Source organism: Asterias amurensis, chromosome 9, assembly GCF_032118995.1.
Source record: "Asterias amurensis chromosome 9, ASM3211899v1".
In the NCBI taxonomy this organism is placed as follows: domain Eukaryota; kingdom Metazoa; phylum Echinodermata; class Asteroidea; order Forcipulatida; family Asteriidae; genus Asterias; species Asterias amurensis.
The window spans coordinates 3,074,643-3,085,634 of record NC_092656.1 but is presented as its reverse complement, the minus strand read 5'-3'; the positions used below and the strand labels follow the sequence as shown (position 1 = coordinate 3,085,634).

Sequence of the window (10,992 nt, the reverse complement as noted above, 5' to 3'; positions counted from 1 at the left end):
TCTCCCGCCAAAACCTCATCAAAAACTGAATTGAAAAAAGAGGGAAAAAAGACGTGACCACGCATGCCCAGTTAGTAGCCAGTTGAAGTTCTCCAACCTCATTGGTCTACTGTTATGCTGAAATTGAAAAAGTATTAAGTGAATGGCATAGCGCAAGCCCCAGGACAATATTTACGTTATAAACATGAAAAACGCGAGAGGGCGGCCTCTAGCATTTTCGATTCTCAAAAGTGTGCAATCACTAAAATAAAAAAGAGGGGGGAGAGTCGGTCACCAAATAATTATTGTGACCATAGGGTTGTTGACTTCTAACCTTTTGCTCTGAAAAACCCCCCACCTTAAATACTATTGAAGCTGAAACTTTTTAAAGTAGTTTATATTTGAGAAAATACAATTAGCTGTTGCATAACAACTTAACAACCAATTAATGGACCTATGGTATAAATGCAAAAATCTTATATTTCATACGTCTTCGTTCACAGTGAATAGGGATTCGTGTCAAGACCACAAACTTGGTCTACAAAAGGTTTCAAAACCCTGGGAAGGCAAACCATGTTTTGTTATCTTGAATGTCTATAGCTTAGTATCTTGTCATATCTTTCTCATATCAATATATGTATGGTATCACGTGTTCATTTCCCGTTTCAACAAAAATAAGGAGGGGGGGGGGGGGGAGTTTGAAGAAAGTTATTAACCCTATTCACCTGCCTATCAGAACAATCTTTGATGCATCATTAAAATACTTTTAAAATTCCAACAAAGATAATTTCCGGTCCCTTTTTTTTATCGTGGGAACGTTACAACATTCGGCACAGTACATGAGTCCTATATAAAGCAATCACGTTGTTGTTGCGCAATTTGATGAGAGACAGATTTGGGGGTGGGGTGGGGGATAAAAAAGGGGAAAATGTGGGTAGGTATGGGAACGAAAATGTCCAACAAACGAGGCCCAAGACATGCACATATTTTACAACTACTAAATGAAGATACAACCCAGTTACATGTACATTCTATTTAAACTTTTGTTTTATTATTATTTAAAAAGAACTTCCAGTAAGATTTACAAAAAGGCTTAATCCATAAACTTTGTTTCCATTACCTTCCGAGAGCAAACATTTAAAAGAAACTTCATTTTTAAAATATCGTTTGCAAGAAAGAAACAGCCGATTTCCTTGTTTTTAAAAGTGTTACATGTGAAGTGTGGACTGTGGACGAAAGAGCTATACACAATGAAGGGACTTTACACACCGTGTAAACCTTTACACACACATATCCATGTGGTGTTTTTAAGGTGTTTGACAGTGCTTGATGAGAGATGCTTTCTTAATAAAGGAATATAACAATCTGATTCATTCTGAATCCAGGTGTCAAAGGGTTTTTGTCCCATAGGGTGTGTGTGCATGTGTCCCCTTTATACAGATAATTAACATGGGCTAAAAGGGTTTAAGTTAAAGAGGACCACATCACTCAGACAAAATGTTTACATAATTCGCTGTATGGTGGGTAAAATCTCCGGAGTGGGGGGGGGGACACCAGAATCTCCTGCCATACCATTGTCTTTGAAAATGTTATCTCCCGATGTGTGTTACCCAACATTAAATTACATTGGCTAAAGGAAATTAATTCAAGATATGGTAATATTTGCCAAACTTTGTCTTTATGTTACTATTGTACAAAGATTTTCAGGTAAAAACTGATCAGAGGCTAGTGGAAACTGACCTTTGACATCCTTTTGAAAACTGACAGTACTCTAGACCTTGCGTCCATTACTATAATCACCTCCATGAGAAGTTATAATAGCAGAATTCTACCCGAAGGGTTTAAAACTAAATGTCACCATAGTCCAGTGGTTAGACTGCAGGACCTGCAATCACAAGGTTGCAGGCTCGAATCCTACCAAGCTAACAATTTCACAACGACTAGAATAAGTATTGTCATCTAGTTACTGAATCACGATTTCTTGATTTGTGCAACTCATAATCAAAGACGTTAAACCAAAGTTTGTATAAGCGAGATTGTCTGTTGCCAGCTTGGTGTTTATATCCCCTTGTGGGCGTTTGCCGAATTCCCTTGGTGGGAAGATCATCTATTCAAACAAATACAAAACAATCTCATGTTCCTTCTACTTTTAAATGAAGGGATTGCCGTCTTTTTAATGGGAAAAGTACAAAAATGACGAAACAACTTGATTGGCAGAGGAAGGAGAGAACTACGCAAGACAGTGAGGAGAAAGGCAGCTAGGATCTTCATCTTCTACGACCACTCCTAAAAAGAGAAAAATGAAAAGAGAGAAAAAACACTTCAACAAGGAGCATTGTTTCATAGATAATATTTTTTGCATCAGGGATAAAGAACATTTTGGTTTTTACCCCTTCCCGATGTGTTTGATGCACTGTAAACCAAAACAAATCCACAGGCGAACTACTCAGGTGTGATTCGAACCCGTGACCTTTGCATTGCTAGCCGTCGATTTCACAAAACTCTTCCTAACTTAAGACTAATCTTAGGACTTAGCACGAGTCCAAACACTGCACTGTAGCATGCATACCTTAAGATTAATCCTAAGTTAGGACGGGTTACTCGTCCTAACTCGAGATAAGACGAGTCCTAACTCTTTGTGAAATCGATCCTAGATCAGATGTCTCACCACTCAACCACTGAGCTAGCGGCAGTTTGAATCAGCAGTGGGTGCTGCAAAAATTTCATAGATTTTTGCATTGGGGATAGAGAATTTAATTTGGTTTTTACCCTTACACCAATATGTGTTTTAAGCACAGTATACTCAGTACTTTAATAATAATAGTAATATAATAATAATAATAATTTATTTTTAATATAGCGTCTTACATAAAAAAAATCTCAAAACGCTGTACAGTATAATTTATTACAAATTAAAATCATTAAGCTAAAAAAAATACAGCAAAATTACTTTACCGAGTTCTGTGACCAAAATGTGGGATTTGAACCCACCAATTACCAAATAATCTTAATTCTGACAAATCACAAAATATAATAATTGAAAAAAGCCTACGTAAGTAAAGTCAGTCAAATAAATCTGGATCCTGACTACAAAAAACTACATGTGAAATCTTCATACCGTTTCTTGGAATCTTTGTGGGGTCCTTTAACGAAGGCCCAGTCTACTGCGATCTTTTGTCCAAGTAAATCACTGCCGTTCAACGCATCCATGGCCTTCTGGGCCTCCTTGAACGTCTCAAACTCAACTAATGAGTAACCCTGAGTGTGAAATGAGGATGAAACGAAGTGGAATTAGGATCAGATTCAAAGTTGATGGAAAAATCAATGATTATCAACAGCGGTTCTCTAACTACTAGAATTATCTTTGACATTCTAAATTAATTATTTCTTTAATTTGAAATCAAAACCCTGCTAAATGCAACAAAATGCAACACAGTTGGAACTAAAACCAGTAAATACAAACAAATAACACAAAAATGAAACAAAAAACCTGTTGAAATTAAAAAAGTTAGATTAAAAAAGTACAGTACAATTGAAATAAAAACCTTGCTGAATGCAGCTAAATACAACACAGTACTAATGAAAACTTTGCTAAAAGCAGCAAAATACACCACAGTTGTAATGAAAACTTTGCTAAAAGCAGCAAAATACACCACAGTTGTAATGAAAACTTTGCTAAAAGCAGCAAAATACACCACAGTTGTAATGAAAACTTTGCTAAAAGCAGCAAAATACACCACAGTTGTAATGAAAACTTTGCTAAATGCATCAAAATGCAACACAGTTAAATTAAAAACCTGCTAAATGCAGCAGAATAGAACACAGCTGTAATTAAAACCCTGCTATTTAAATGCAGCAAGTGCAACACAGGTAAAATGAAAGCTTTGCTAAATGCAGCAAAATACAACACAATTGAAATAAAAAACTTTGCTAAATGCAGCGAACTACAACACAGTAACAAATCAAAACCCTGCTAAATGCAGCAAGTGCAACACAGTTGAAATGAAAGCTTTGCTAAATGCAGCAAAATACAACACAATTGAAATAAAAAACTTTGCTAAATGCAGCGAACTACAACACAGTAACAAATCAAAACGCTGTTAGATGCAATAAAATACAACAATGTACCAATGACAAGTTTGCTAAATGCATCAAAATACAACAAACTAAAAATGAAAACCCTGCTAACTGTTCAAAATACAATACAGTGTAAATGGAAACCCTGCTAAATCCAGCCGAATGCAATTTTGTTGCATTGTGAAGTACATATATAAACTGGTTTACACCAGCCTTGGCATTCAATCCTGCTAAATATGTACCAATATGCATCGAAGTTTGCTGGGGATACATCATTGCCATGTAGAAACCTGCTAAATGCAACAAATAACAACATGTTGCACCACTTGGCAACATTTCCTTGTATTTAGCAGGGATAGGATAAACAAAATTTCTCTGGCGGATAAATTCATCTGGTGACCTTCACGCAATGAAACGCCAATAACTACCTTTAGGAAGCCTGTTCGTCTGTCCAGATTGACGTGGATATTCTTGATCACCCCGTACTCTTCAAATTTGTCCCTCACATCTTCCTCGGATCCGTCTTCATGAACGCCAGTCACAAAAAGAATCCAACCCTCTACAGCTGCAAAAATGATAATCAGGAATTCTTTTAACAGCAGTGGACACTATTAGTAATTACTCAAAAAATTTGTTATTAGCATAAAACCTTTCTTGATGAAGAGTAATGGGGAGAGGTTGATGGTATAAAACATTGTGAGAAACGGCTCCCTCTGAAGTGCAATAGTTTTCGAGAAAGAAGTAATTTTCCACGAATTTGATTTCGAGACCTCAGGTTTAGAACTTGAGGTCTCGAAATCAACCATGTAAACGCACACAACTTTGTGTGACAAGGGTGTTTTTTCTTTCATTATTATCTCGCAAGTTCGATGACCGATTGAGCTCAAATTTTCACAGGTTTGTTATTTTATGCATAAGGTGAGATACACCAACTGTGGAGGCTAGTCTTTGACAATTACCAATAGTGTCCACTGCCTTTAAAGGGAAGGCATGTGTTTGGTAATCACTCTTAAAATGAGTGGCAGGCAATACAAACTTGTGGTTAGAAACCTACAGCAGCTCTCCATGGTATAAAGAGTTTTGGGAATCATTTCTCTTTAAAGCCATTGGACCCTTTCAGTAAACAGTATTGTCCAAGGCCCACACTTTGTGTATCACAACTTCTATATCAAATAACGAACCTGTGAAAATTTAGGCTCAATCAGTCATCGGAGTCGGGAGAAAATAACGGGAAATCCACCTTTGTTTCCGCACGTTTCGCCGTGTCATGACATGTGTTTAAAATAAATCCTTAATTCTCGCTATCGAGAATTGATATTGTTTTACTGTTTTCTCAAAATGTAAAGCATTTCATGGAATAATATTTCAAGAGAAGTCTTTCACCACTACCTTCTGTAAACCCTGTAAGTTATTTGTAAATCTGTGAACTTTTTTTTTTTTTCTGAACCGAAAGGGTCCAATGGCTTTAAGGTAATGTGGTTATGTAAAACGATATTATACAAATATTGACTGCTTCGAGTGCTATGGTTAAAACTATGACTCCCTCGGTGATCCCCGTAGCGTTCTGTTTTCCCGAGGCGAAGCCGAGGGAAAATAGAATGCTCCGGGGATCACCGAGGGAGTCATAGTTTTTAACCATTGCACGAGTAAAAGCAGTCAATATTTGATTTATAACGCCCCAAACATTTCTAAATACTGTACTATTATTATTAAGTTACAGACCTGAATGCTACAATCCACGGACGATGCGAATACAGATTGCAAACACTTTTACTTACTGTGTTGCATGTAGTGTCGTGCAATCCGAAATGGTTACAGACTATTAGTTTATGATCCTCGTACACGCTACGGATGTCTGGGTACTGCACGCCGTGTGCTAGTCTGTCGGACTAGCGCACGGCGCCATGTGCTAGTCTTCGGACTAGCGCATGGCAAACCGACGGCCGTCGTGTAGCAAAACTAAGACATGTCATGTGACGCGCTCTAAACCAATGAGCAGGCAGAATCTTTGCAAGGGGTGTTATAATAGTTTTTATGCCCCAAAGTTTGAATCTACGAAGCATTACTGTCATATGCTTCTCAGATTGTGTATTCCAATTAAAATTATTATTTCTGCATGCACATAATCGCTCAGAATTTGCGGCGATATCTCAAAACATGACCACCGTCTGAAATGAAATTTCATTTTGAAGTAAAAACAAACAAAACAAAAACAGGGATACAAATGTCAGTTTCATTTAATAATCATGAAAAACCTTAAAATTCAGTGCTATATTACTTGAGAGTTTTAAGATGAGATGTTTTTTTGTTTACTCACATCTTTGTGGGCCACTCTCTCCTGTGTCAATATCCATGGCCTCAAATTCGCCATCGGCAGTCCTGATGCCAGGTCCATCTGATTAGAAGAGAAGGAAAACAGATGGGAAATGGTCAGTGAGCAGCCAACAATGTTACACTTCCCCTTTTAAAGAGACTGGACACTATTGGTAATTGTCAAAGACTAGTCTCCACAGTTGGTGTATCTCAACATATGCATAAAATAACAAACCTGTGAAAATTTGAGCTCGATCGCAAGTCGAATGTGCGAGATATTAATGAAAGAAAAAAACACCCTTGCCTTTAAAGGCAGTAGACACTGGTAGTAGACATTGGTAATTACTCAAAATAATTGTTAGCATAAAAACTTATTTGGTTCTGAGCAATGGAGAGCTGTTGATAGTAAAAAAATTGTGAGAAACGGCTCCCTCTAAAGTAATGTAGTTTTCGAGAAAGAAGTAATTTTCCTTTTAAAAATTTGAATTTGATTTCTAGACCTCAGAATTAGATTGACAGGTCCCAAAATCAAGCATCTGAAAGCACACAACTTTTTGTGACAAGGGTGTTTTTTCCTTCCACTATTATCTTGCAACTTTGACGACCAATTGAGTTTTCATAGGTAGGTTTGTTATTTTATGCATATGTTAAGATACATCAAGTTAGAAGACTGGTCTTTGACAATTACCAATTAGTGTCCAGTGTCTTTAAACATTATCATGAGAGATCACAAGGACGGACTGCCACTTCAAGGTGAAGGCTACACTTGACTGATTTGGGCTACCAACCCAAATCAACTGCCTCGAGGGCACCTTACCACCTACTTCTGGTGCTGAAACAGGGTTACCCCCTTCACAGTTCGTAAAGATGTTCGCATATCCACTAAGACCCTGGCTGGGGTACAAATGTAGAGCAGATTGCACTACCTTTTGAACTTTTAAGGGCATGAACAAGTGTCATTAACAGGATACAACCCCACCCTCTGCTGCTGGTAAAACCAGAGCTTTGGTTTCGTTGAACTAGACCACTTGGCCACGACACGCCGACACGTCAAGGGATGTAATATTGTCAAAATGGGATGATTTTGGTTATTCTTACTAAAACTACAGACCATTACACAGCCTTTATAATATGTATAAAAAGTGCCAGAAAAACCCAGGAAATTGCCTTCACTTTAATAGCGAGAACTTTAAAAAATACCACATGTATAACAGTTTTACCTCCAACCCAACGGTCTTGCTCAATGACACAGTGTCAAGTAAGACCGAGACTAGGAAGTAGGGTCTTTGCCGATTTGAAGTTTCAGTCTTTGCTAATAAATAGTACCATCTATTACTTAATAGGTTGACTTCAACTAGGCCTGGACTTTCATCTGTGAACGGGCAAGGCCATTTTCATTTTGCAAAGGGCACTTCGATTGAAAATCTTAAAGTCAAAGGGAAACTTTTGAAGAAGCACGAAGGCAAAGACCAGGGGCAATGGTTGCCATGACCTCCATAGCCTGCGCGCACTCCAGGCCTTTTATACTCACCACCAGTGAAGCCCCTTCCTTTGCGTTTGCGCGCGTTTTGCTTCAGTTTCTGGATTCCATCTGCAAAAATAAAGACATAAAGGAATGAAATATTTGTTGTCATTGTCACTAGCTTAATGGTAACACACAGGGAAGTTATAATTATATGTATAACTTGATGCGAAAAATATTCAAATTTTTTTAAAGCATGTATTGCTGGCTAGACTGGGCATCTGAGCGACTAGTGTAGTGAAATTTACTACGTGACTAGTCACGCCTAAAATAGTTGTCACTGCAACACTAGTCGTGACTAATTAACTTATTGTTTTTTAATAAACTGACATGTGATGAGGGTACTCCTAGAACTATTTCGGTTTCGTCCGGCTATCGTCTCCCATAACCTCATAGACGAACATTTCTCACGCGTTTAACGACCCATGGTTCAATGAATTTTGGAATCAGAAATCTCTTTTTTTTTTTTTTTTAATCCCGCCAAAATTAGGCTCTATGTGTCCTTTGATATATCAATGTGCGCTGGCGCGACCAGAGAATCCACTCCGCAATCTCAAAAATTGTGTAAAATAATAAATTCTTACTGTAATTTCGGATTCCCTATCTACTGTACGTGTTACTCCTCTGCCAACAATAATTGAAAATTACCCGACCTCGTTTTGCGAGAGTGCGTCATGGGAGAGCGGGTACATTCCGTGATTTGTGCACACAAAACATACACGGAACCATGAAGCTCGCACAGGGTACCGGTATGTACACTTTTTGCGCACAGCCCTGTACATACTGGTACCCTGTGCGAGCTTCGTGGTTCCGTGTATGTTTTGTACACAAATCATGGATCGTACCCGCCTTCTCGTTTTTACTAAATTCGGTACAAAAAACACCTTTTTACAATTAAAAATACAATTTTTTCAACAGTTTGAAATTGATTTGGGTGCATATGACTCTTGTGCATACATTTTACGGTTGACTTATGTTCAAATGTTCTGTTAAAGTGCATTTAAAAATTGTTGTTGTGAGTTGTTGTGAGGGGTCGTGAGTTGTCGGTATTTAGTGCGACCCTAATTTTATAATAAAGTAGAAAGTCCACAACATTTCACTTTCACTTCACTCTTCTGTCTTCAGTCACTTTTTCAGACTCAGAACCAGTGTTCTTTTTTACCAGATCGGAAAGGAGTCTTGCCTACTGGCTTCCAATTCATCGTATAAAAAAAGTAAAGATAGATGATCTATTTTTGACAACTAAAAAAACAATTATTTTCTGGTAGGTCCCTACCACGAAATTATAAGACCCACGGAAGTGTGAGGCTTGACTATGCATGGGACATGTGGGACGAGTTGACCAACTCATCATCATTCCAACCAACGTTCACAAAAAATAAAAACAAAAGCACTCCAACCAAACTTTACAATAATACTTACGATCAGATTCTTCGTCAACTTTAAACTCCTCGTCTTCCTCGGCTTCGTGCAAATCTAGTACGTCCATATTCTCAAATAAAATTGGAAATACGTAATAAAATGCTTATGAGACTCGACGACTTTTGAAGATGAACACAACACACGCGAAATTATTGTTGCATTACTCCACCCCCGGTCTGGGACATTTTACTTGGAAACCTGTATTAATTCATACCGAGCACGAGCGAAAAAACGAGGTTGTAATTGATTGACAAAAAATCGCGGGTATCCGGCTGGCGAACGGAGTACTGGAAGGGCGCCCACTACTGTCCATTATTATTTTATTTATTTATTTATTTATTTCGGATTATGGACGGTGTCAGATGAATTGTGCTGTATGCAATACTGTCCGCTCCGGACACTTTTGCATAATAATGCAACCGCCAGGGCTATGCAAAAACCGTCCTGCGGGCATGTACATGACTGTACATGTATGTGCGCACGTAAGCGAGCATGAATATTCACGTATTTTATGATTGCAGCGAATACCAAACGGCCGAACATTTCCCGTGTCATTCATGGCATGCACTTTCATGATAGCTTGTAAAAAATGGCGAACGTGTTCCAACCAAGGGGCGTTTAATTTACTGCAAGACGGTTTTGCACGGGGGCGGACACAACTGCATATGCAAATGTGTCCTGGCGGACACAATTGCATTATGCAGCAGCGTCCGGGCGGACATGATTGCATATGCAAAACCGTCCGGCAAACATTATTGCATAGACATTGCATATTATGCAATAATGTCCTCCGGATAGTATTGCATAGAGGACATTAATGATTTTATGCGACAACGGTCCCTACTAAAAAATCCACACATTCACAAAACATCACTGCAATAATTTCATCGCTGTGCACTTCACAAAGTTAAAACAGTTACTTATAACAACAATCTAATTAATGATTAGTCTCCTATAATATTGTGTCCTCACAAAAATGCCTTTTTGCAAAAAAGAAAAGAAAAAGAAGTCAATAAAAAATCATCCTACCACTGAAGAGAAACTTTTCCCTTTCGGTTTATTGCTTGATTTTGAATCCTTTATTTTAGAGACAACGGCACACAGAAAAAGGCTTGTATCATACACTACGCGCTGGTGTCCCAGGGAATTCTGTAGTGTCCGTTAACATGGGCTGGGAGGATGATTCAATCATGGCGCTATCAGAAGAAGTGTGTACATTTAGTGTACCATGGGGGAGGGGGGCACCAAATAATAGGGGGGGGGGGGGCAGCTAGATCTCTGGTGTCCAAGGGAAACTGTCCATTGGATGTTCTGTCCCCAATGGGAAAACATTCAAGAGGGCGCTATCAGAAGAAGGTTGTATCATGGAGGAAGAACAAGATTCTTCCTCCATGGTTGTATACACACAGTTAACCAAAATGGGGGGCTGGGGCGGGGTGGGGGGGGGGGGAAGAGAAATTCCAGGCACGCCGCAAACGGCCCGAAAGATTCTACGTCCGTGACCTAGGCTAATAGGCGAATCATCGAAGGTCAAAAGAGGCAAGGTTGTGCCAAAATTTACATAACGTTTTTCATGTAGGCTTCAATCAGTACACAATATAATTAATGAAGGTTTTATATCATCTTGTCAGACACTTTTAGGAACACAAAATGTTGAAAATCAACAGTGATCGATATCA

General features: G+C 38.5%; 1 protein-coding gene across 1 annotated transcript; it reads right to left on the bottom strand.

Annotated features, from left to right (window-relative positions):
* Positions 1-1,004: 1,004 nt before the first annotated feature.
* On the bottom strand, positions 1,005-9,489 carry LOC139941797 (RNA-binding protein 8A-like). Its single transcript, XM_071938418.1, has 6 exons — positions 9,314-9,489; positions 7,901-7,960; positions 6,374-6,451; positions 4,485-4,621; positions 3,098-3,237; positions 1,005-2,265 (listed from the first exon to the last, which is right to left on the bottom strand). Exons 1-6 carry the CDS (start codon positions 9,378-9,380, stop codon positions 2,247-2,249), a joined length of 501 nt encoding a protein of 166 aa, XP_071794519.1. The 5' UTR covers positions 9,381-9,489; the 3' UTR covers positions 1,005-2,246.
* Positions 9,490-10,992: the final 1,503 nt, after the last annotated feature.